At 47.0% G+C, this 27,159-nt stretch overlaps 1 protein-coding gene across 1 annotated transcript in view; it reads left to right on the plus strand.

Annotated features, from left to right (window-relative positions):
- Positions 1-860: 860 nt before the first annotated feature.
- MAPK4 (mitogen-activated protein kinase 4) overlaps positions 861-27,159 on the plus strand; it is a 34,146-nt gene continuing 7,847 nt past the window's right edge. The window contains exons 1-4 of the mRNA XM_083352159.1: positions 861-995; positions 1,391-1,962; positions 11,325-11,469; positions 25,954-26,115. Coding sequence (XP_083208285.1) covers positions 1,417-1,962; positions 11,325-11,469; positions 25,954-26,115 — 853 coding nt within the window. The 5' untranslated portion in view covers positions 861-995; positions 1,391-1,416. The remainder of the gene's footprint in view (positions 996-1,390; positions 1,963-11,324; positions 11,470-25,953; positions 26,116-27,159) is intronic.

Below are 27,159 nucleotides of genomic sequence, written 5' to 3' on the forward strand. Positions count from 1 at the left end.
CTGAAGTCTTTAATGACACCACATGGTTCAGAGGTTTGGACTTTTTATTTTGCAAACTTATTTGATGGCCCTGAGGCATTTTGCTGGTTGAACCAAGCTGCAAATGGACCCTCCCCATTATTGCTACTGAAAGGGATCGAATTATTCTGGCACTTGAGGCAAATCAAGAACAAGAACCCAAGTATCTGTTCCTAAAATTGCAAAAATAAAAGTAATATAATAAAACGCCCAACAACTTGTTTTTTTAATCATGACATCTGAAATGAGCTGTGTAAGTAAACTGCTTGATTTTATGTAATGTTATGACCAGTTCACTGAACTGGTTCCTTGATCTTTTCCCTACTTATTCAGCAGTGCAATCAACAAAGAGGGACAGATTTTAATATAAATTAATATTTCATGAACTTTCAAAGGAGTTAGAAGAGTTACAACATGTTAACATCACACCTTTATTGCAGGGATAAGACCAGAATTTCTGAAAAGGATTTGTCTATCTCATTTGTGTTTTCCTTAGGCATGTTGAACTTCAGGAAGACAGCGTTTAAATAAAAATAATCAGGGTGTTTTTTGTCACAGAACGCCCAGAATGGAGTTCCAGCACCTTTTTTGGATGGAACCTTGTAGGGTAGCCAAGGCGGGTTGTATGACGTGTGTGAGTTCTGGCACTTTTTTTTTACAAAACACTGAAAATAATTATATTAATAAGTTAATTCTATGGGTTTTTCCTCCCTTACAGGAAGAAAGATGATCACAAGCGAGGAGGAGAGAGACATAATGAAATGAGGAATCCATCATCAAGAAAAAGACGCAGAAAAATGGGGAAATGCCTAGGATAGACATCTGTGGTCTTGCGTTCAATTGACAGGGAACAAAATTTATGTTCTTGTGATGATGGGACTGGAAATTAATTTTGTAATAAGGAATGAATATCAACCTTCATTCTGGTCTCACTCAAGAAAACTGCTGACGGAGCCCATGAAAAGAAGAAGTTTCAGGTATAAATGTTGCTTTCCAAAGCCTGCAGCAGAAGGTCTGTCAAACCCATTGGGATATTAAACGTAGTCTAGAATTTGAAGTTGATTACATTGCATTTCCAGGAGTTGAAAGATGAAGAGAGTCATTTAAAACTAGTTATTTCCACCCAATCCCTCATCTAAATTGAGGCTTTTAAGTTAGCAAATTTACTTTGGAAAAACCCTTGGAGATGCAATCTATAAATTGATACCTTTGAAATGAATGTCTTCTCCTTTGATTTGATCTCTTCTCCTTTGATTTGATGGGCTTCTAGCATGAAAAATTGCAAAGTGTAATTGTTAAGAATGAAGATTTGTTTTAGTTCATACCACCTGGGTAATTGGAGACTGTTTCACCTACTGGAATTTTATTACAGGGTAAAGCAGGAGTAGACCCTGCACCATGGCAGAGAAGTGTGATTATATTGCAAGTGTCTATGGTTATGATCTGGGTTGCCGATTCATCAACTTCAAACCGCTGGGCTTTGGTGTGAACGGGCTGGTTCTGTCTGCAATCGACAGCAAAAGCTGCTGCAAAGTTGCCGTGAAAAAGATCGCCATCAACGATGCGCAGAGCTTGAAGCATGCTTTCCGTGAGATCAAGATAATCCGCCGATTGGATCACGACAACATTGTGAAGGTTTACGATGTCTTAGGGCCCAAAGGAGCAGATCTTCAAGGAGACTTGTTCAAGTTCAACATGGTGTACATCATCCAGGAATACATGGAGACAGACCTGGCCCGTCTGTTGGAGCAAGGACCACTTTCAGAGGAACACGCCAAACTTTTCATGTACCAGTTGCTCAGAGGCCTGAAATACATCCATTCAGCCAACGTCTTACATAGGGATTTAAAGCCAGCCAACATTTTCATCAATACGAATGACCTGGTGTTGAAGATTGGTGACTTTGGATTGGCCCGAGTTGTGGACCAACATTACTCCCACAAGGTATGACTTTCCATCTGTTTGGCTACCATTATTCAGACACTGTTCACAGACGGTGAAATCAGATTTACCATCCCAGATTAATATCAGGCTTTGTGAAATTTGTTTCTACCAGTGACACATTCAAATGTTGTATAATAGCAATAGCACTTACCGTATATATCGCTTGACAGTGCTTTACAGCCCTCTCTAAGTGGTTTACAGAGTCAGCATATGGCCCCAACAATCTGGGTCCTCATTTTACTGATCAAGGAAGGATGGAAGGCTGAGTCAACCTTGAGCCGGTGAGATTTGAACTGCTGAAGTGCTGGCAGTCGGCAGTCAGCAGAATTAGCCTGCAATACTGCATTCTAACCACTGCGCCACCACGGCCGAATAATAACAGAATAACGAATAACAGAGTTGGAAGGGACCTTGGAGGTCTTATAGTCCAACCCCCGGCTCAAGCAGGAAATCCTATACCATTTCAGACGAGTGTACGTCCAGTCTCTTCTTAAAAACCTCCAGTGTTGGAGCATTCACCGCTTCTGGAGGCAGGTGGTTCCACTGATTAATTCTCCCCACTGTCAGGAAGTTTCTCCTTAGCTCCAGGTTGCTTCTCTCCTTGATGAGTTTCCATCTGTTGCTTCTTATCCTGCCTTCAGGTGCTTTGGAGAATAGGTGGACCCCCTCTTCTTTGGGGCAGCCCCTGAGATATTGGAAGACTGTTATCATACCATCCCTTGGTCCTTCTTTTCATTGAACTAGACGTACCCAATTCCTGATCACTGTTGGAAATCTTCTCCCTCACCCTCCCTTCTCCATACCTGAATGTCTCTACAAGTAAAATGCTTTCATATGCACTGGAATAACTCACGATCCAACAGGTGAACAGGTTGTGCTGGCACATCCGTGCTTCCATCGCAAGTGGAATTAAAGAGTCTCCTTCAAATAATTCTGTTAGCTGTATGGAGCATCATATTAAACAGGACAGCATAATTACAACAGAAAAAGAGAGCTTGAAAACACACATCTTGCAACTGGGTGCAAACTTGAGAAAGATATGAATGTCTTCCACCTCCTACTGTTAAAATAAATGTGCCAGTTTAAACATGGCAGACATTTTAGTAAATATTTGGTGTGGTAACAATTATCACGCCTCATGCTGTTAAAACAAAAAAAGGGCCTCCTTGTACAATTCCGTACATCTGTCGTTCGGCTCACGAAAGATGCTTATTGCGTCTTTCCTAGCAAATGTTCGTCTTACCTTTTGCAGACTCAAAAGAAACAAGAGATAGGGGTTAAATAAAGACAGGGTGTCATACTGTGCTAATGAATTGCAGTGGGAGCTGGCTTCTTCTTCTCATCTCTCTTAAAAGTGGCTTGTTTCTCCAGTAACGTTTAAGTAAATTCCTCCTCTGACATATATATATATATAGTAGTTCTATTTACCTTCTGCCCTGATGCCCAAGTGACCAGAGGCAGTCCTTGACTTACGACCACAATTGAGCCCAACATTTCAGTTGTTAGGCGAGACAGTTGTTAAATGAGTTTTCCCTCATTTTATGGCCTTTCTTGCCACAGTTGTTAAATGGATCACTGCAGTTGTTCAGTTAGTGACACGGTCATTAAGCGAATCTGGCTTCCCCACAATGTAAAAAAGAAAGAGTGCAGAGAAGAGCAACAAAGAGGATCAGGGGACTGGAGGCTAAAACATACAAGGAATGGTTGCTGGAATTGGGGATGTCCAGTTGAATGAAGAGAAGGACGAGGGGGGACATGATAGCAGCTTCCAATATCTCAGGGGCTGCCCCAAAGAAGAGGATAAGAAGGATCCAGGATAAGAAGCAACGGAGGGAAACTCATCGAGGAGAGAAGCAACCTGGAACTAAGGAGAAACTTCCTGACAGTTGGAACAATTAACTAGTGGAACTGCCTGCCTCCAGAAGCTGTGAATGCTCCAACACTGGGAGTTTTTAAAAAGAGAGTGTTCAGCCATTTGCCTGAAATGGTATAGGGTCTCCTGCCTGAGCAGGGGGTTGGACTAGTTGACCTCCAAGATCCCTTCCAACTTTATTATTATTATTATACTGACTTTGCTTGTCAGAGGGTCACAAAAGGGGATCACATGACCCAGGGACACACTGCGACCGTCATAAGTATGAGCCAGTGGCCTAGTGTCTGAACTTTGCTCACGTGACCATGGGGGATGCTCAATGGTTGTAAGTGTGAAAAATGGTCATATGTCACTTTTTTCACTGCCGTTGCAACTTCAAACAGTCACTAAATGAATGGTGGTAGGCCAAGGATGAGCTGTATTGTGCCATTTCACAAAGAACCCCATAATATAAAAATTCCTCCATTCTTGGTCAAATTAAATGTCAGTCCGGGGATAGCTAAAAGCTACTGTGTTCTGCCTATTTTAGCCAGCTCCTTTCATGGCCTCTGGAGACCTCCAAAATCGTGCTGCTGAAAAACCTGTGGTGTGATTTCTTTCTTAAAGTAAAACAGAAGTATTTAGCCTCTAACAGAAGGAACGGACGTTTTTCCTACCCTGCCCAGCATTTGGGGATCAAAAATTCCAGCCCTCTTGGGGGATAACATTGCATCACTGCCATGGCCCCAGAATTTGGGGAACATGAATGAATTCCTTGTGTGTCTAATCATACTTGGCCAAATAAAGTCTGTTCTGTTCTGTTTTGTTCTGCTGTGCTCTGCTCTGTTCCGCTCTTCCAGTCCTTGACTTACTTTGATTCCTGTCAGCAGGTTGCATAAATATTTTCATGGCTTGCCTTTTCCTTCTTCCTAGGGCTGACAGAAAGGGAGAGAAAGGGAAGCTTTCCCATCCAAGTTAGGATTAGAACTCAGTTTTTCCTTCTCCTTAATGAAATTATATCTCATTTTTGGTTAGCAAAATGGAATCTGCAAGAAAACGTTGCAACCTGTTAAAGGTGCCAACAATCCCTTATCCTGGTATAGTGAACACCAAGGGCCCCGCAGAGCACAAAATGATTTAGAGACAACAACTTAGACAACGATACCCTACTCTTTGGCTTTGAATCAGCATGCCTGGCTGAGAAATTCTGGGAGTTGAAGTCCATGAGTCATAAAAGGGCCGAGTTTGAAGACCCATGCACTAAAGCATGGGAGGAATTCAACCTGGATGTTTTGAGAAGATAAGAGCGGGCTTCAGAAGGGAAGTGAAACTTCGTGTGTTAAACTAATTGGTAAATGTGATTTATGACATGTAATTAAGGGAGGGAGATTCTGTATGTTATGATGTGTTAAGGGGAGGAGAAATCAGATTCTGGCATCCATCCATGAGTGCCGATGCTCCATTCTCATTATTATAGACTTTTTTGGAATAAACAATCATGCAATGTTCTTTGATCTGTGTCATTAATCGGAACCATGACATAAGGACTGCCAATGCAATTACATTGGAGAGACGGCCAAACAGATTAAGAACAGAATCCACGAGCATAGGTTGGCCGTGAAAAGGCAGGAACAGTATTCGCAAATATGGACACACATGGCCAGCGATGGCCACTCATTTGACTTCATGGGGACAGAAGCTATTGCCCAGGACACCTTCAAAGGAGGCTGGTTGCTTAGGGAAGCCTGGTTCTCAGACGCACACTCGATCAACCGGCACATAGAGCTACCACCAGCTTATCAAGCATTGAAAGCGTATGAAGAGCAATCCAAAATGCTGATTGCACATAGAAGGAGAGGGGCCAAGGAGGATGGCAGCCACACTACCATGTGGGGCAGAGGAGGCTGGACACACAACAACTCGTCGAGACCAGGGAAAGGGAACAGGTGAGGAGTGAGTCTGCAATAACTCCCGACAGCCAAACGCGGAAGGGGTGGGGGGAGAGCGGACTGCATCCAGTGCATTCATGTGTGAACGGAGATCAACTGAAAAGAGCGGAATCGATCGGACGAAGAGAGGAGAAACAGGAACAACTGTGAGGCGAGGCAGGCATACGGGCACGCCCAACCCGAAGTTCGGAGGGGATTCAACAGATCGGTGAGGGAGGAGTGATGCAGGGACCCCTGGAGGAAGAACAACAAATAGAGGAGGATGGTGCGACCCGCAGAAAGGAGAAGCAAGATAAACAACAGCCGATTGAATGCGGACGGTGGAACAAGATCAGGAATGACCTCGCAAACACTCCAATCGACCGAACACGGATGAGACAGGGAGGGAGGATGCTGCAATGTGCGTGCATGCCTACACACGAGGAGCAACCTGCTGAAAGCGGACAGCGCAACAAGACGGAGAATGACCCAGCGGCCACTCTGACCTGCTGCATGCGGACGAGGCGGGGGAAGGGCACCACAGCGTGTGCACATACCCACACACGACGAACGATCGGAGGGGACGAGATGGGTAAGATTGAACGGCAGAGGGCGTAAACAATGGACAGACGCACTAGAGAAGGAAGAGGGGAATGGCAATAGAGGGGCCTATACAACGCCAGCCCAGGACACCTATGATGATTGCGGGAGTGGGGCGTTTGGAAGATGGAATAATAATAGCATCCCATGGCTGGACGCAAGGAGGACGGGTTGAGAGGATAAAAAAGGCAGGAGAGGAGACACAACAACGAAGGGTGGGATTGACAGAGGTGAAAGGGGCAAAGAAAGGAACAAGAGGAAGGAAGGAAGCGATAGGACTGGAACACGCACAAGGAGATGCGGGACAGCTAGGATGTTTATGGTTAGTTAGGACGGGCGGCCCTATCACACAAAGATCAAATCAATGGGCAGGGCGCTGAGTCAACAAGGATTATAAACAAACTCCCCACCCCCGAGCACTTACCCTGATGACGCTGGCAGCGGACCAGCGAAAGCTAGGTTGTTTTAGGTTCGTAAATAGCCGTTTTTATTGTTTTAACTATTTTAACAATAAACAGCTGTTTTATATTCTTCCCAGAGTTCGAGAACTTCATACTGCTACATATATATATGACAAAACATTGTTGGAATTTTTAAAATAGCAGCAATGGAAGAACCTTGTCTTTTGTGTGGGGCTAAAGAAAGTGATGTCTTTAAACAGGGTGCCATCTTCTCATCAGGGAATACAAGATAATGATAGGAAACCGGCGATATGCTCCTGGGAGTAAATTGCTACCTTTTCCAGAGCTCATCTTCGGGATTAATAGCAGGTCCGTCGTGATGGAGATGTCAGCTAGTGCCTGCCAGAAGCCGCAGCCAACATGAGGAGAATGCCCTAGCTTCTTTGTCAGAGTGTTTTGAAAATTGTTTTTATTTTCTCCTCTGCACACCATATGTATGGGAGGAGGAAAAACCATAGGTCTAAATAAAGTGGGATTCATTTCCCCCCCTGCAGTCATCAAGAGGGAGGGGGACCCACAAAGGGCTTGAAAACAGGAGATTTGCTGCATGAAGCTTAACCATGAGCTACCTCGGCGTTCGAGCAGGGAGAATTCAGTTTTTGCCAGATGGCAGGGGAACTTCCAGTTTGTAGCACCAAGCTAGCAGGAGGGTGCTCCAGTTTTACATTATTTACATTTTCTCTTCCCTAATTTAAGAAAACACACCACCGCCAGTGGGAACGCTTAGTTGCATCTGTGCGCTTCTGACTCGCTTCGGTTTTCACAAACCCCCGAACAAAATGGGGGAAATGCTTAGCATTCCCCGCCCCCGCTGCCTTCAGGTGGGGGATGAAAGAAGGGAATTGGGGGCTTATTGCAAAGCATCATCATTATGCTCTTCTCCCAGCCCCCGCCTGAGCTCCGTGGCCGGCTCGCCTTCTTCGGGGGATGCTGTCCTTCCGTCCAGAGGCCAATTCTTCCGTTTCTGGCCTCCTTCCCGCGCTCGTCTTCCTTGCCCCCGCTGGCTTCTTCTCCCTCCCCTCTTCTCCCCTGGCGCTCTTCTTCGTAGCTGCCCTAAGGCAGGCAGTCCTGGACTTACGCCCTGTCCGTTTGAAGTTACCGTGGCACTGAAAAAGGTGACTGGTGACCAGTTTTCACACTTGTGACCGTTGCAGCATCCCGCATGGTCACGTGATCAAAATTCAGACAATTGGCAACTGACTCATATTTACGACAGTCGCAGCGTCCCTGGGATCGTGTGATCCCCTTTTGCGACCTTCTGACAAGCAAAGACAATGGGGGATGCCAGATTCACTTAGTTAGCAACCATGTTACTAACTTAACGGCTATGGTGATTCACTTAACAGCTTTGGCAAGAAAGGTCGTAAAATGGGGCAAAACCCACTTAACAGCTCTCTCAGCAACAGGATCTTTGGGGTCAGTTGTGGTTATAAGTCGAGGACCACCTGCAATCTTATTTAGATCTTCACTCTATGGCAATCGTGAGAGAAAGTTCAGGTCGGCCTCCGGGCTTCCCGACGGGGCTCTGATCTCACCTCTGAAATTAAATCCACCCAGTTTGCTGCTGGTGGAATATTCAGGATATCGTGTGATGTTTGCCCACTCTCTTAAGTCCCCTTTCTCTTCCAAGGACGCTTGTGGTCTCCATTTGGGGCGACGGCCCTGGCATGGAATCCAAATGAAATTGTTCGTGCCCAGCGCCACCACCCCATTCATTTTATTAAAAGAAACCTTTAAAAAGTCAACTGGCCAAGGATGCGAGAACCACAGGCCCATTCCCGGCTTTAGGAGTCTCCTCTCTGAAAGGAAGACTTTGTTTCATTCTGGCCAAGAAGAAGGGATGCTACCGAATGCCGCATCGTGTCTGGAAAGGCACGGTTGGCCCATCCGGGTGGTGCTCCTTAGAGTTCTCTTTGTTTGGGGGAGCATTAGCAACTAGAAGGGGGGCAGAGTTGTCGAAAAGCTGCTTCTAAAGAGCTTTGGCTAAGCAGTCTCAGTTACTTGCCAGTCGCAGCGAGAAAAATAAAAGTCGCTTTTTCAGAAGTGAGGCGCCGCGATTGGTCAGGCCCAGTTATAAAGGAGAGCGAAGGGACCAAGGGAAAACAGAGGTGGTGCTTTATTCCTCCGTTGTTATTTTTATTGTGTTGTGACGTGAAAGGCCTTTCCTCGTACGGATGATTAAGGAAGAATGCTTTTTTCTTTTTTCACCAAGATTGAAGCGAAAGGGGAGAAAAATCAGTCGGGGAACACAAGTTAGAAGCAAGACCTTTTAGAAGAGCGTGAGGGGCAACCGTGAACCTCAGCTTTTGGGTGACTGTGATTTTTGGCAAGGAAACATGGTTTTTGGCACTCCCTTTTGGCCCGTGTGAGTCCGGTTTGGCTCCTGCTGCCCTGTTTATGGGGCCCCCGCCAAGTCTTTCCACCCGTATTTCTTCCTTTGGTGCAGCTGGGCTTTTGATCTTGCTTTAATTTGCACAAACACGGGTTGACCTTCACGCACACCCACCTGCTGACAGGTCCTGCAAACTGTATGAGTGTTTTGGTGCCCCGGGATCTCAGAATGAAGTCACTTTTGACCACTGGGCCGTTTTCGTTTTGAAAGAGAGAAGATTGGGGGGAAAATGCAGCTTAGCAAATAAATATTTGCAATACATAACCCCAGATTGGTAGAGCCAAGTGTAAGGCCAAACGGCAGGTCAGATAGGATATAAAGCTGGGGCTGGGAGCTGCCCATAACTTCAAGGAGCCTTGTGGTGGGAAAGGTTTTCTGCAGATCAGAAAAAATAACAAAGTAGCAGAGTTGGAAGGGACCTTGGAGGTCATTTAGTCCAACCCCGTGCTCAGGCAGGAGACCCTATACCATTTCAGGCAAATGGCTGTCCAGTCTCTTCTTAAAAACTTCCAGTGTTGGAGCATTCACAGCTTCTGGAGGCAGGTTGTTCCACTGATTAATTGTCCTCGCTGTCAGGAAGTTTCTCCTTGGTTCTCTCTTTGATGAGTTTCCATCCATTGCTTCTTGTCCTGCCTTCGGGTGCTTTGGAGAATAGGTTGGCCCGCTCCTCTTCGTGGCAACCCCTCAGACAGTGGAACATTGCCCTAGTCACTCCTAGTCCTTCTTTTCACTAGGCTAGACATACCCAATTCCAGCAACCGTTCTTCATATATTTTAGCTTCCAGTCCCCTGATCATCTTTGCTGCTCTTCTCTGCACCCTTTCCAGTAAAACCAGCCTCCCTCCCTCCCTTCCGATCTGCTTCTCCATTTTGCAGGACTTTTGTCCCACCTTGCCTCTTGGCTTCTGGCGCTTCTTGCTGCTTTTTCGTGTCCTTTTCACGGGAGCCTCTGGGATTGCTTCCCCCCCCATACATAATCAGATAAGCACATACAACATATCACAAGCATGTTTGTATGTGGGCTCATGCGTGCTGGCGATTCATTTGTCCTCCGCGTGGAATCAAGTGAACTTTAGTGCAAGGTGAAGATCGTTGTGGAACATTTTCGAAGAGGTTTTGTAGGAAGGCAACACAGACATGCCCTTCATTTGAACTGCATCTTTTTTTAACCTGGGTCTTTTCTGAAAGCAGCAATGCGTGAAAGAGGATGGCTCCAGCCAGCGGCTAAGCAAAATTACTTTTTCAGTAGAAGGGAACAGATTGCTCTGCTGTTTATCAATTAATAATGATAAAGTACAGGGTGTGTTGGAATTATTGGTGCAAAGCTGCAAGACAGAGAAGAAAAAGCAGACTTATTTATCTTAACCAATGCCCGCTAAAGCTTTACGGAATAACAGAAGGAGAGAATCTTGTCTATGAGAAGTAACCATTCTTCTAAGTCCCGATATTGCTGCCCATGGTTAATTATAACGCCAGGTGAGTCTGAGGTTCAAAGCCCAGTCAATCCTTCAGCAAATCTGCCACGGTGGTCAATGCAGGTAGTCCTTGACTTACAGTCCTTCATTTAGTGACCGTTTGAAGTTACTGGAAAAAGTGACTTGTGATCGTTTTTCACACTTACGACCATTGCAGCACTCCCATGGTCACATGACCAAAATTCAGACGCTTGGCAACTGGCTTGTATTTATGGCGGTCGCAGCGTCTCCCTGGGGTCACGTGATTCCCCCCTTTTGCGACCTTCCGACAAGCAAAGTCAACGGGGAAGCCGGATTTCACCTAATGACCGTGTCGCTCACTTAACAACTGCAGTGATTTGCTTAACAACTGCATCAAGGAAGGTCGTAAAGCGGGGCAATAACTCACTGAACAAATAGCTTGCTTAGTGACAAAAAAAATTGGGGCTCCATTGTGGTTGTAAGTCAAGGACTAACCGTACAGCTGTTTTGCAACACACACTACTGTGCCCTGAAGCGTGGATGGAGAGGTCCCCCTCTCTTTTTTCACCATGTCCGCTGCTTTCCCCCCCCCTCGTTACCTGCACGTGACCGGCCGGCCGGCCTTCTCTGCCTCCCCCGAGGGCAGCTGAACACCTGTGCGCTCTCTTGGTCTCCCCTCCCCCCCCCTTCCAGGGTCACCTCTCAGAAGGCCTCGTGACCAAGTGGTACCGGTCCCCCCGGTTGCTGCTCTCGCCCAACAACTACACCAAAGCGATTGACCTGTGGGCGGCTGGCTGCATCCTGGCCGAGATGCTTACCGGAAAGATGCTTTTTGCTGGTAAGTCCTTTTTAATCCTAATTCTCTTTTATCAATGTGCTTGGCTCTCCCCTGTGGAGCTTTAAAAACTCTCACAGCTTTCTTTTGTGCTGTTTCTTTTTTTAAAAGGCTCGTCTAGGGAAGAAGTGCCTGGATTGTTTTTTTTTCTTCTTTTGCTTCTTTGAAGCGTCGGAAACGGGGCCTAGAGAGCTGTTGGAGGTCTAGCCGATCCGAACCCGACCGGTTGCGGTTAAGAACCTACATTAGGTCTTATCTCGCAGCGATGAGGGTGGCGAGGTGTAACTACTTCTCTACCCTCATCGCGTCCGCAGATAATCGCCCGGCCGCCCTGTTTAGGGTGACTCGCTCCCTCCTTAATCAGGAGGTGAGGGAGGATCCCTTGCAGGGTCGTGCCGAGGAATTTAGTCAACATCTGTCGGATAAAATCGCTCGGATTCGGACCGGTTTGGACTCCAACTGGGCAGAGTCTGGCGATCAGGACACGAGCGGTCTTGTCAATGTTACCTGGGAAGAGTTTGATTCTGTGACCCCTGATGAAGTGGACAGGATTATGGGGAGGCTGAGCTCCTCCACATGTTTGTTGGACCCGTGCCCTTCCTGGCTGGTTTATGCAGCTAGGGAGAGGACACGAGGCTGGCTCCAGGCGGTTATATCTGCTTCCTTGAGTGAGGGTTATTTCCCCACCGTCTTGAAGGAGGCGGTGGTGAGACCTCTCCTCAAGAAGCCTGCCTTGGACCCAGCTGTATTGAACAACTTTCGTCCAGTCTCCAACCTTCGCTTTCTTGCGAAGGTTGTCGAGAGTGTGGTGGCGCATCAGCTCCCTCTGGTCCTGGATGAAGCGGATTATTTGGACCCCTACCAATCGGGTTTCAGGCCCGGGTACAGCACGGAGACGGCATTAGTCGCGCTGGTGAATGATCTCTGGAGGGCTCGGGATAGGGGATGTTCCTCTGTCCTAGTCCTATTAGACCTCTCGGCGGCTTTCGATACCTTCGACCATGGTATCTTGCTGCGGCGTCTCAGGGGATTGGGAGTGGGAGGCACAGTTCTTCAGTGGTTCTCCTCCTATCTCCTGGGACGCTCACAGTCGGTGTTGGCAGGGGGGCAGAGATCGGCCCCTAGGTCTCTCGTTTGTGGAGTTCCTCAGGGGTCGGTTCTCTCGCCTCTCCTGTTCAACATCTATATGAAACCGCTGGGTGAGATCATTCGTGGTTTTGGAGTTGGGTATCATCAATATGCCGATGATACCCAACTTTTCTTTTCGACCCCAAACCACCCCAGTGATGCCCTCGCTGTGATGTCCCGTTGCCTGGAGGCGGTTCGGGTCTGGATGGGGAGGAACAGACTTCAACTCAACCCTGACAAGACTGAGTGGCTGTACATTCCGGCATCCTGGGACATTCAAAATGTTCCATCTCTTTCTATGGGGGGTGAGCTCTTACCCCCCGTGGATAGGGCTCGCAACTTGGGAGCCCTCCTAGATTCACGGCTTACCCTGGAAGATCATATAGTGGCCGTGACTAGGGGGGCTTTCGCCCAGGTTCGCCTGGTGCGCCAGTTGCGGCCCTATCTGGACCGGGATGCCTTGTGTACGGTCACTCATGCGCTCGTGACCTCTCGCCTTGACTACTGTAATGCTCTCTACATGGGGCTTCCCTTGAAGACCACTCGGAGGCTCCAACTGGTGCAGAATGCGGCCGCGAGAGTTGTCTTGGGAGTTTCCCGGTACTCCCATGTTACACCTTTGCTCCGCGAGCTGCATTGGCTACCAGTTGTCTTCTGGGTGAGGTTCAAGGTCTTGGTTATGATCTTCAAGTCCTTACATGGCATGGGTCCGGGTTACCTCAGGGACCACCTGCTGCCGGCGTCAACTTCCCTCCGCCCAGTACGTGCCCACAGAGAGGGCCTCCTCAGGGTTCCTCCGGTCAGGGAATGCCGACTGGTGGCCCCCAGGGGGAGGGCCTTCTCTGTGGGCGCTCCGGCATTATGGAACCAACTGCCGGTTGAGCTCCAGATGGCATCAGACCTCCGAACCTTCCGTCGCGGGTTGAAGACCCACTTATTCGAATTAGCTGGTCTGGCCTGATGGGGGATTATGGGTTTTAAATTTGGTGTTTTTAGTATTGTATTATTGTTTTAACTGGGCATTGATTTAATTTCTTTTTAACTTTTGTACCGTTATTTATATGTGCCCTGTGAACCGCCCTGAGTCCCTAGGGAGAAGGGCGGTATAGAAATCAAATAAAACAAACAAACAAACAAACCTCTAAAATGGGCGTGGTCTGTAGATTCTGATAAACATCTGGTTATCCAATTTGGGTTATGGGGAAAAATAGGTTTCTGGTCCTCATCAGCTGGGAAATACAGGTAGTCCTCAACTTACAACTGCAACTCAGCCCAAAATTTCTGTTGTTGAGACATTTGCCTCATTTTATGACCTTTCTTGCCACGATTGTTAAGTGAATCACTGCACTTGATAAATTAGTAACCCAGTTGTTAAGTGAATCTGTCTTTCCTTGTGACAAAATCACAAAAGGGGGCCTTGGGACAGAGCAACCGTCACAAACACGAACCAGTTGCTGAGCGTCTGAATTTTGATCATATGATCATGGTGATGCTGCAAAGGTCATAACTGTGAAAACCAGTCATAAATCACAATTAACCAGTGGAACAACCTGCCTCCAGAGGTGGTGAATGCTCCAACACTGGAGGTTTTTAAGAAGAGACTGGACAGCCATTTGCCTGAAATGGTATAGGGTTTCCTGCCTGAGCAGGGGGTTGGACTAGATGACCTCCAAGGTCCCTTCCAACTTCCTCTTCTTCTTCTTCTTCTTCTTCTTCTTCTTCTTCTTCTTCTTCTTCTTCTTCTTCTTCTTCTTCTTCTTCTTCTTCTTCCTTCTTCCTTCTTCCTTCTTCCTTCTTCTTCTTCTTCTTCTTCTTCTTCTTCTTCTTCTTCTTATTATTATTATTATTATTATTATTATTATTATTATTATTATTATTATTATTATTATTATTATATTGTTCATTGTTGTTGTAACTTTGACCGGTCACAAAACAAGCCGTTGTAAGTCAGGGCTACCTGTACATGTCTTCGGCTTATAATCACAAATGGGGCCAGAATTTCCATTGCAAAGCAGGGCAGTTATTAAGTGAGTTGCACCCAATTTTGCCACCTTTTCTGCCACAGTCAACTGCAGAATTGCTGCTCTTATTTCTTTATAAAGTTTATAGACTGCCCACCTTACCTCAATACTTTTGTGGTCCTTGAGCCAGCCCGTCTTCCCTGATCGACTTTTACCGGTCAGAAGCTGGCCGGGAAGGTTGCAGATGTTGACCACGTGACCCTGGGACGGTGCAGCCATCGTAAACACATGTGGGTTGCCAAGCACACCAATTTCAATTGGGATTGTTTCAATGGTTGTAAGGGTGAGGAATAGTGCTGAAACGGTGTTCTCCGCGCTAGTGTGACTTTGGACGGTTGCTAAATGAATGGTTGTTAAGTCGAGGACTGTACTTCTTCCCCCTCAATTCTGATCTCATATCAACCAACGAGCAGAATGTGGGGAAGGGAAGGAGGGAGGGAGGGAGGGAGGGAGGGAGTCCTTGGGTGGGATCCCTGTGTGGGTTTTCCTTTGTGCCATCTCTGTGCTGAACACCTAATTCCCACTGTACTGTCTTATGTCTGAGGATATTTACCCATGTAGTATGGCTGTGTTGCTATTATCCATCTCATCTTTTCTACCACCTTCTCCTATTGATGTCTTATTTTTATATTACTTTGTATGTACGCTGAGAGCTTATGAACCAGAGACAAATTCTTTGTGGTGTGTCCAATCAGAACTGGCCAATAAAGCTATTCTGTTCTGTTCTGTTCTGTTCCGTTCCGTTCCATTCCATTCTCTCTTCATATTTGTATGTCTGTCAGCCAGACCCAAAACCCAGAAAGTCAAGGACATGTCCTGGCAATAAGACATCACCTTGCCTAGTTTTCCACTCTGTCAATCACGATGCCTTCATTTTCCATCTGCTCAGTGCCACTTTGGAAGCCTCATTATCCCTGCTGGGCAGCCAAGAGGAGCATTGCAGATTGGTGTCGCACCCTTGGATGGTTGCCCCGAGAGCTTCCTCTAACAGCTGCTCTAATAGCCCTTCCAAATAACACACTCTCTCAGCTCTGGGATTAATGACAACAAGAGGAGGGCGCATTGCTCATCAGGCCTGACTTACTCACCCTTGGACTGCAACATGGCGGAGCTTGTTAGGGTGTTGAGACCAAGAGAGGGAGCGTCTGTGTTGTGAGCGGGCCTCTGTTGTTCCATTGTGGTTAGTTCAGTTGTGCCCTGTGCTCGGTTTGTGGAGGTTTTCAAATATTTTGTTTTGTTAATCCTTGTTAGCTACCCAGAATCCACGTGTAAAGTGGGTGGCCATGGAAATTTTCTTAAATACTGTAAATAAATAGACCAACATCATCTTCTAAAGTGATGGTTTTAAGTGCCCTGCTGGCGCAGTGGTTAGAATGCAGTATTGCAGGCAAACTCTGCCCACAGCCAGGAGTTCAGTCCTGACTCAGCCTTCTGTCCTTCCGAGGTCAGTAAAATGAGGACCCAAATTGTTGGGGGAACAAGAGGCTGACTGTAAAACGCTCGGAGAGTGCTGTAAAGAACTATGGAGCAGTATATAAGTCTAAATGCTATTGCTATTTTATAAACCTCTTCCAAACAAAGAAGTTTACTCCCTTGCTAGAAATATTAGATAGCAGCTGGGGGGGAAAAACCATGGATATTTATTCAGGACTTGAGCGCATTCCCTGCTGTTACTTAACAAATAAAAAAGCCCTTCATTTTGCAGTTGGCCCAACTGTGACTTTTGTTCTTCTTCACTGTGTTTGTTATTATTCTAAAATCTCGGTTGCTTATTTTGCAATCCTGCAAAATTTCAACCCCTTGGAAAGCTGCACTCAGCTTCTTTAAATAAATGATAAGGTTAATTAATAATGGATTTCATGTCCTGTTCTTCTAAATAATCTCACCCAGGAAGAACTGGTAGCGCTGGATAGTCACTTTCCATAATTTAGATGGTGCGCCTGATCCTCGGATCGAGTTGGTTGGAGACGCGGAGATTTTCCCCAAGCTGCAACAAACTCAGGTTCAGGCCGAGTAACTGAAAGAATACAGGCAGTCCTTGATTTACAGCCTTCTGTTTAGTGACCATTCAAAGTCACAATGGCACTGAAAAAGGGACTTGTGACCATTTTTCACACTTACAACCGTTGCAGCATGCTTACAGTCATGTGATCAAAATTCAGACGCTTGGCCAGTGGCTCATATTTAGGACGGTTGCAGGATCCTGGGGTCACCCTTTGCGACCTTCTAACAAGCAAAGTCAATGGGGAAGCCAGATTCACTTAACAACCATGTTTCTAATTTAATAACTGCAGTGATTCACTTAACAACTGTGGCCAAAAATGTCTTAAAATGGGGCAAAACTCACTTCACAACTGTCTCGCTTAGCAACAGAAATTTTGGGCTCAAGAAAATTAATCGTGTGAAAGGGCTTGAAGGAACGCGGGATGGGAACGGAAACAGGGGGGGGGGCTCAGAACTCTCCCCGCCCCTGTTTCCTGCCCCGTCTCCCTTCTCTGTGCTTTTCCCTTTTTTCTCAGGAGGCCACTGGACTTTCTTGTTTTTTTCTTTGAAGATGTTTCGCTTCTCATCCAAGGAGCTTCTTCAGCTCTTTTGCACCACTCAGGAGACCCTGAGGACACAGAGATAAACCTCCAGGCGGCCTCAACGACTCTCTAAATAGAAGGCAAACGACCAGCTCTCTGCAAGGAGTATAAATCCTTCCGTTCCCCTCCATCCAGTCAGAGCTGAAGAAGCTTCTTGGATGAGAAGTGAAATGTCTTCAAAGAAAAAAAACAAGAAAGTCCAGTGGCCTCTTGAAGAATCGTCTTTGGGACAAGATTAAGGGGTCCTTTTGTAACGGATTCTTGCAGCGAATGACTTTTCCCATCCCCTAGACCTGGGGTCAGCAACCTGAAACAGTGAAAGAGCCACTCGGAACCGGTTCCCTCACAAAAGGATAAACTGGGAGCTGCAAAAAAATGTGTGCACAGGGTTTGACTGAAGAGTGGAGCCAAGGCGAGATATGCACCTACCCTGCATATTTGAATTGATTGATTGAACTTTTTTAGTCCCACTTTTTTTTTTGGACTGCACGTGGCAGAGGACCGGGAGCCGCAGGAGATGGCTGAAAGAGCCGCATGCGGCTCCGGACCCGTGAGTTGCAGACCTGTTAACTTCTTCCTTTTCCCCTCTACTTTGCACTTCCAAAAGACATAGAGCAACAAGGAACAAAATTAATACAGGTAACACTTGACTTATAACCATGAGTTTTGTGACTATTCAGGGTTAAAATGGCACTGAAAAGAGACCGGTTTTTCACATTCGCAACCACTGCAGCATCCCTATGTATTTATGTCCCAGGTCCGCGTGATGGCCCTTGATTTGAGATTGTTAATAATTTAAGCTACGCTAATGAGATTTCAACAGCAACAAAGCAAAAACACAATCTTCTTAAGGGTGGTTTGCTCCCAGTTTAATTTGAATGCCTCGAGCTATGGTTTCAGAAATAAGAAATGTGGAATGACATTAAATTTCTTCCTGGACATACGTAGTTTTGTCCTTACTCACGACTTATAATGGTTTTCTGTCAATAAATCCCCTCCCTGGTTTTTTTAGCCCTTATGGAGCAGAATATAATCTTCCTTTCCAGCATTAATAGCAACTATTTTTTTCTTTTCTTTTTGTAAGCAGTTTGCACAGAGATTGTGCAAGGGAAGATATTTATGTAACTCTCTTATCCATCTTGGTGATAGCTAAAAATATTCCTTCGATCCTTTCTGAAGCACAAATAACCCTTGCAGCCATTTACTTATTTTAGAAAATGCTCCTTAATTGATACGTGCAATTATTGTACTCCTGGCTTCATTTTGTCCTTGAGCACCAATAGCTAAATTTGGAACGAAAAGCTATTTTTTGATATCCAATTCTGTTGGGAGAAATATTCATTTTCCAACTGCAGCATCAAATATTAGAATGTTATTAAGATACTTTCTATCTTTTGCATACCTTTTTCTCCCAGCTATTTTTCTTTCAAGATTTCACTATGAAACCTCATTTGCAAGTCACCTCACCCGATAAAAAACTCCGAGGTGTTTCACCCACAAAGTTGCAGCTACTATTTTTATTTTTATTTTTTTCCCCGTGATAAATGACCAAGACCAGGCTTTCCCGTTCTTGGCTACTTTAAGGTTTGTGGATTTCAACTCCCAGAATTCCCTAACCAGCAGCTGGCTGGGGAATTCTGGGAATTGAAGTCCACGTGTCTTAAAGTGGCCAAGAAGAGGAAACCCTGGCCAAGACTGAAAAAGTATATGAGTCTGTAATTGCAAAAACTTCCTTTGCCTGGTTGATTTCTCTGAAGTCTATTCCTGACGACCTTCCCCTCCGAATAGCTGAAGCTCAGACTCTGGAAGTAGAGAAACATGCCAGAGACTTCTTTAGGTCAATCTTCCCTCTTTCTTCACTTCTCTCCTGCTAGCTCACTTGTTGTTGAAACTGACTCCGTCCGTGCCCTTTTCAGGGTTATGTCCACACCACACAGGTTAAAAATAGCTTGTTAAAATTGATTTTTAAACTCTTTTTTGTTTTAGTTTGCTTTGTCAAAAATGCATATATTCTAGCCCTTTCTAGGGAGTGAATTTAGGAAATGAGTTAACGCAGTAACTGAATGGAGTGTGTTGCGTGAGAGCCACGTCCATTTGTAAAGGTCTTAGGGTTTGCTGCTGTCCCATTGCATTGTTTGAATATGAAGGATTGCCATCTCCATTGTGTTTCTTGTTATTTCTTATAGGAATGTCCTCAAAAGTAAATTATTTACTGTATCATTTCAGTGTGATTCATCTACCAGAATTCTTAGTCAGTGTGGCCACCAACCAAAAGGTTTGAGCAGATCTGTTGTCTCAGAAGGTTTTAGCCACCGTGATATAAAAAAGATGTTGAGACTCTGGAAAGGGTGCATAGAAGAGCAACAAAGATGACTTTAGGGGACTGGAGGCTAAAACATACGAAGAACGGTTGCTAAATTAGGTATGTCTAATTTAATGAAGAGAAGGACAAGGGGGGAGATGATAGCGGCGTTCCAGTATCTCAGGGGCTCCCACAAAGAAGAGGGAGTCAAGCTATTCTCCAAAGCGCCTGAGGGCAGGACAAGAAGCAACGGATGGAAACTCATCAAGGAGAGAAGCAACCTGGAACTGACAGTGAGAGCAATTAACCAGTGGAATGGCTTGCCTCCAGAAGTTGTGGGTGGTCCAACAAGGGAGATTTTTAAGAAGAGATTGGACAGCCGTTTGTCTGGAATGGTATTAGGGTTTGGATTTGAAGACACACACCCCCCAGTGCCCTTCCAACTCTGTTATTCTTTTATTCTGAACTGGCTAACTAGGATTGGAAAGATCACATCTAGTTTGGAGACCATGAAGATCCACTGTAAATTGCATACAAAAGGTTTTTTAAAAAAAACAGTCAGAAGAAGAGAATAGCAAATCCTTTTTGTATTATTGCCAAAAAAATTGATATGTCTATGGTCACCTGGAGCCCAGCTGACTCAAAGAATACTCTCCTTTTTATGGACTTTTTTAATCATACACACATGAAAGTGTGGTTGCTTTTCTCCATCTAGTGGTGGAGATGGAAAGTGAGATTTCTGACTTGGTGCAGGAGTCTCCCAACTTGGCAACTTTAAGACTTGTGGACTTCAATTCTCAGAGTTTCTCATCCAGCCATGCTGGCTGGTGAATTCTGGGAGTTGAAGTCCACAACTCTTAAAGTTGCCAAGTTTGGAGAGCCCTGACTTGGCGTATTGGAAGCAACTAAACACATGTGACTGCAACATTATTATGCTACGATACATATATATGTTTAGTTCCAAGTATTTCCCTTTGGAGAATATAATGTGAGAAGGACCCATTACCATGAGAAGACCAGCATGGCATTTCTCTTTTGGGGGGGGGGAATGGGCTGCATTGGATGTTCCAAAAAGGAGGAGGAGCTAGAATGGAAAAGTGATTGGTGCCAGGACAAAAACAAAAATTAAATAAGTTTTGCTATAATTAGTCCGCGACTTACAACCATTCGTTTAGCAGCCCTTTGAAATTACAAGGGCACTGGAAAAAGTGACTTACTACTGGTCCTCACAACCATGATTGTTGCAGCATCTCCATGGTCTCATGATCAAAATTCAGGCAGGCATCCACAGTGGTTGCTGCGTCCCGGGTGGATGGGATGGCCATTTGTAGCTTTCTCAGGCAGCTTCCAAAAAGCAGTGTCAACGGGGAAGCTGAATTTGCTTAGCGATTCATTTAGCAACTGCTTCGCTTTGCAATGGAAATCCTGTTACCAGTTGCAGTTGTAAGGTCTGACTGTACGTCCCAGGTGTTAAGTAGTTTTGCCATTGTGTCACATGAGAAATTTGGTAGCAATGATTGAAGGAGTTCTGCTGCCTCCATCCAAAACTTTTGGGGACGGTGTATCCCATTTCAGTTTGGGTATCCCGCAGTAGCTAAAGCAGGCCAGGAAAGGGCATCCCGTCCTGCCCCGCCCGTGCCAGCGGAGGCGGTGCGCTGCAGATCCCCTCGGCTGAGGAATTCCGGCTGTCGGAATCCAGGGGAACAGCCTCCTCTGCCGTGGCTCCTTCCCTCTGTGACATCTTATCCTTGGCGGTGAGATTGGCTCCCGTCCTCCTGACGTTTCGAAAGAGAGTCGGGACCTGGTTCCGACAGATGGCTTGGCCATCCAGTGGGGGAGCTTCATACTGGAGGTGGACGACTGATTAATGGCATGCTATACCCAGTGTGGTTGCTCCAGACTTCCATCCCCCTGAGAACTGGTTCTGTGGCCGTCGTGAGAGGACGGTGGTAGGCCTGCCCAGGGGGTTTATCCAGCTGAGTGGCAGCGGCTGGTCGGAGGCCTGGGACACCCCCCTCTGAATAGATCCTCCTCACGGACTATTATCTATGGACTGCCTACTACCCGGACTGCTATTTATGCCTTCCTTTAAATATTCTTCCACGGACTTGCTCGCCCTCAGGGGTGCTCCCCCCTCCTGGGTGCGACCCGCCTTGCCAGCCGATTATAACCTCAAGGAAGGGCCCATTTATTGGGACCCTGAGAGTTGGCTGGGCACGGGTAGGGGCCTTCGACGTAGACCTAATAAGAGGCCCCTGATTATTTTTCTGTCAAAATTTTTTAGGGGGTTAGGGAGGCGGGAGGGTTCTTTTGGTTGTTTGGACAAGGGGGGCTATCCAACAACCGCTGTTCTGGCTAGTGCCGATGTAGATCGCAGGGGGGAGGAGCGGGGGTCGGTCACCTTCGGGGCTCCAGGGCTGGTCGTGGGGCTACCTATTCCCACGACATCAGGGAATGGCAGCAGATGTAGGAGCAGAGGGCCGTATCGATCTCAGGGAAGGCCTCTCCGCTGCTTACAAGCGGTGGGGCACTCCGACCCTCTGGCTCTACCCCAAGGTCCCGGGAGTGAGGGTGTGCAGCCCCCTGAGCTCCGGCTGGTGTATTTGAACGCCAGGTCTGTCTCTAATAAGGCTCCTCTCGTCCGTGATCTGGTCGAGGGTGAGCAGGCGGACCTGGCTTGCATCACGGAGACTTGGTTGGGCCCAGAGGGCGGGATTCCTCTGGTTGACCTTTGCCCACCAGGTTTCCGGGTGCTGCACCGGCCTCGGGCTCAGGGTAGGGGTGGGGGTGTGGCTGTTGTTATGAGGGAGACCTTATGTCCGCGGGAGGCCACTGTTCCTCAGATAGTCGGGTGTGAGTCTCTCTTTCTGAGATGCGGCCCTGGTGTGCAGTTGGGCTTGCTGCTGGTGTACCTTTCACCTAGTCACGCAGCAGCAGCCCTGCCTGAGCTGCTCGATGTCCTCTCTGGGCTGGTGGTTGAGTTCCCGAAACTTATAGTTTTGGGGGACTTCAATCTATTATCGCTGGGAGGATCATCTGAGTTGGCTCGGGAGTTCATGGCTTCCATGACGGCCATGGACCTGACGCAAGTAATTTCGGGACCGACTCATGAGGGAGGCCACACCCTTGACCTAGTTTTCTTATCTGGACGGTGGTTAGATGATCTTGGTGGGGGCTCTCCAATTATTATGCCCCTGTCATGGACCGATCATCATCTCCTGCGGCTGGTCTTCCGTTTTGCCACCCCCCGCCGTGGGTGTTTGGAACCAATTAAATGGTACCACCCCAGACGCTTAATGGATCCCCAGAGGTTCCAGGCAGCGCTGGGGTCCCCACCTGACTCCCTTGCTCACAGCTCGGCAGATGCCTTAGTGGAAGCCTGGGAAAGGACGGCCACTGAGGCTCTTGACCGGGTTGTACCCCTGCGGCCCCTGACCTGGTGCAGATCCCGTCGAGCTCCATGGTTCTCTGCGGAGCTCCGGGAGATGAAGCGTCGGAGACGGGGCCTAGAGAGCGGTTGGAGGTCCAGCCGATCCGAATACGACCGATTGCGACTAAGAGCCTACATTAGGTCTTATCTCGCTGCGATAAGGGAGGCGAGGTCTAACCACTTCGCCACACTTATCGCGTCCGCAGATAATCGCCCGGCCGCCCTGTTTAGGGTGACTCGCTCCCTCCTAAATCAGGAGGTGAGGGAGGATCCCTTGCAGGGTCATGCCGAGGAGTTTAACCAACATCTGTCGGACAAAATCGCTCGGATTCGGACCGGTCTGGACTCTGACTGGGCAGAGTCTGACGATCAGGACACGGGCGGTCTTGTCGATATCACCTGGGAGGAGTTTGATTCTGTGACTCCGGAGGAAGTGGACAGGATCATGGGGAGGCTGAGCACCACCACATGTTTATTGGACCCGTGCCCTTCCTGGCTGGTCTATGCAGCCCGGGAGAGGACACGCAGCTGGTTCCAGGCAGTTATATCGGCTTCTCTGAGTGAGGGTAGGTTCCCCGCCGTCTTGAAAGAGGCGGTGGTGAGGCCTCTCCTCAAGAAGCCTGCCTTGGACCCAGCTGTGTTGAACAACTTTCGTCCTGTCTCCAACCTTCGCTTTCTTGCGAAGGTTGTTGAGAGTGTGGTGGCGCATCAGCTCCCTCTGGTCCTGGATGAAGCGGATTATCTGGACCCGTACCAATCAGGTTTCAGGCCCGGGCACAGCACGGAGACGGCATTGGTCGCGCTGGTGAATGATCTCTGGAGGGCTCGGGACAGGGGATATTCCTCTGTTCTAGTCCTATTAGACCTCTCGGCGGCTTTCGATACCATCGACCATGGTATCTTGCTGCGGCGTCTCAGGGGACTGGGAGTGGGAGGCACAGTCTTACAGTGGTTCTCCTCCTATCTCCAGGGACGTTCGCAGTCGGTGTTGGCAGGGGGGCAGAGGTCGACCGCGAGGTCTCTCATTTGTGGAGTTCCTCAGGGGTCGGTCCTCTCGCCTCTCCTGTTCAACATCTACATGAAACCGCTGGGTGAGATCATTCGTGGCTTTGGAGTTGGGTATCATCAGTACGCTGATGATACCCAACTTTTCCTTTCGACCCCAAACCACCCCAGTGATGCCCTCAATGTGATGTCCCGTTGCCTGGAGGCGGTTCGGGTCTGGATGGGGAGGAACAGACTTCAACTCAACCCCGACAAGACTGAGTGGCTTTGCATACCTTCATCCCGGGTTTATTCGGACATTCCACCTCTGGCTATGGGGGGTGAACTATTACCCCCCGTAGATAGGGCTCGCAACTTGGGAGTCCTCCTAGATTCACGGCTCACCTTGGAAGACCATATAGGAGCTGTGACTAGGGGGGCCTTCGCCCAGGTTCGCCTGGTGCGCCAGTTGCGGCCCTATCTTAGCCGGGATGATTTGTGCACGGTCACTCATGCGCTCGTGTCCTCTCGTCTGGACTACTGCAACGCTCTCTACATGGGGCTGCCCTTGAGGACCACCCGGAAGCTCCAACTGGTACAGAATGCAGCCGCGAGAGTTGTGTTGGGAGTCTCCCGATACTCCCACGTTACACCTCTGCTCCGTGAGCTGCATTGGTTGCCAGTTGTCTTCCGGGTGAGATTCAAGGTACTGGTAACGGTGTTTAAAGCCCTCTATGGCATGGGGCCGGAGTACCTTAGGGAACATCTGCTGCCGGCATCAAGCTCCCTGCGCCCTGTGCGTTCCCACAGAGAGGGCCTCCTCAGGGTGCCACCGATCAGAGAATGTCGATTGGTGGCCCCCAGGGGGAGATCCTTCTCTGTGGGCGCCCCGGAGCTGTGGAATCAGCTACCGGTAGAGCTCCGGATGGCGCCCGATCTTCGCTCCTTTTGTCGCGATCTCAAGACGTTTCTGTTTGTTCAAGCCGGCCTAGTCTGATGGGGATTGGTGGGGGTTTTTATTTTTGGTGTCTTAATTTTAACTTGGTGTTTTAGAATTCTATTCCAATTGTTTTAACTTGGGCAATCATTTAATCTCTTTTTAATGTTTGTATTTAGTATTTTATTCTGCCCTGTGAACCGCCCTGAGTCCTCAGGGAGAAGGGCGGTATACAAATATTATTAAATTAAATTAAATTAAAATTAAATTAATGTTCAGCGCCATTTCCACCCCCACCCCGCCGTGTGTCCAGCCCCCTTCTTTGTCATCTTGTCGCCATGATTGTATCTGCTAATGTTGTTATCTGTTATTTTTTAGTGAATGATTTTAATGTTTTTCAGTGTTTTTATGTCGTAAGCTGCCCAGATCCCAAAGGTGCCTTTTCACAAGGCAACTGGACTTTCTTCAGAGCTGAAAAAGCTTCATGGATGAGAAGTGAAACATCTTCAAAGAAAAGCAAAGTCCAGTTGCCTTGTGAAAAAGCACCTTTGGGATAACTATGACCTGGATAACTGAGAATCTCCATAGACATTAAGCTGCCCAGAGTTGTTTGACATGAGATGGGAGATAGATAGATAGATAGATAGATAGATAGATAGATAGATAGATAGATAGATAGATAGATAGATAGATAGATGCTTTGCACAATAGAGTCAACTCAGATGCAAACCTTCTCTTTGCTCGATGGCTGCATTATAAATAGCTCCATATTTCTGAAAGGATAAGGTCTTCTGTGTTTGAGCCCTGGTGGCACAGTGGTTAGCACGCAATACTGCAGGCTACTTCTGCTGACTGCCGGCTGCCAGCAGTTTGGCAGTTCGATCCTGACCGGCTCAAGGTTGACTCAGCCTTCCATCCTTCCGAGGTGGGTAAAATGAGGACCCAGACAGTTGGGGACAATAGGCTGACTCTGTAAACCACTTAGAGAGGGCTGCAAAGCACCATGAAGCGGTATATAAGTCTAAGCGCTATTGCTATTGCTATTGATCTGTGGCGGTCATTCCCATGATGGGAACTACCTCTTTGTCTTGTTTGTTTAGGAAGCCATGAGTTGGAGCAGATGCAGCTCATTTTAGAAACAATTCCTGTTTTCCATGAAGAGGACAAGGAAGAACTTCTCAAAGTGATGCCAACTTTCATCAATAGCACCTGGGAGGTGAAAAAGCCCTTACGGAAGCTTCTTCCTGAAGTCAACAGCAAAGGTAAAGTGGCCTTGGGATTTGGTGGGCGTCACTGGGATGGGGTGATTAAATATCCTTATCCATTCTGGGGTCCATAAACTCGCTTTCAGTGAGACTCCATAATTCTACATTCATTTCCCCAAAATAACAAAAAAAGCTTCTTTCAGCGTAAAAAAGAAAAAAGTGAAAGAAATGATTGGTCAATTAGTGGGGGGAAAATGGCAAGAAGGTGATAAGCAACAGGGAGAAAGCAGAACTATTTAACTCATGTTTTGTATTTGTCTTTACACAAAGGGAAAGAACACTCCAACACTCCTATCAAAAACTGCCATAAAAAACAGAATAGAAACGCAAGTTAAGATAGGCAAGAAAATGGTAAGTGAGCACCTGTCCAGCCTAGACAAGTTCATATCACCAGGACCAAATGGATTATACCCCAAGGTTCTCAAGGAACTGGCAGATGTGATCTCAGAACCACTGAACTATATTTTTCAAAGATCCTGGAGCACTGGGGAACTACCAGAGGACTGGAAAAGAGCTGATGTAGTTCCCATCTTCAAAAAAGGGAAAAAAATAGATCCAGGAAACTACAGACCTATCAGCCTGACCTCAATACCTGGGAAGATTCTGGAAAAGATAATCAAACAACAAACCAACGAACACCTTGATGCAAACAAAGTCATCACTAAAAGCCAACATGGGTTTATCAAAAACAGATCATGCCAGACAAATCTTTTTGCATTCTTTGACCAAGTGACAAAATTAGTGGACCAGAGGAATGCTGTGGATATAATTTACTTGGACTTCAGTAAGGCATTTGATAAAGTAGATCACAAACTACTACTTGATAAGATAGAAAAATGTGGGTTAGATAGCATTACCACCAGATGGGTTCGTAGCTGGCTGACCGGCCATACTCAGCATGAGGTCCTCAATGGAACCGCATCTACATGGAAGGAAGTGTGTAGTGGGGTACCCCAGCTCTCTGTTCTGGGCCCAGTGCTCTTAAACATCTTCATCAACGATTTGGACGAGGGGATATATGGGGAACTCATCAAATTTGCA

This window comes from Vipera ursinii (genome assembly GCF_947247035.1).
Source record: "Vipera ursinii genome assembly, chromosome: 2".
NCBI classification, from domain to species: domain Eukaryota; kingdom Metazoa; phylum Chordata; class Lepidosauria; order Squamata; family Viperidae; genus Vipera; species Vipera ursinii.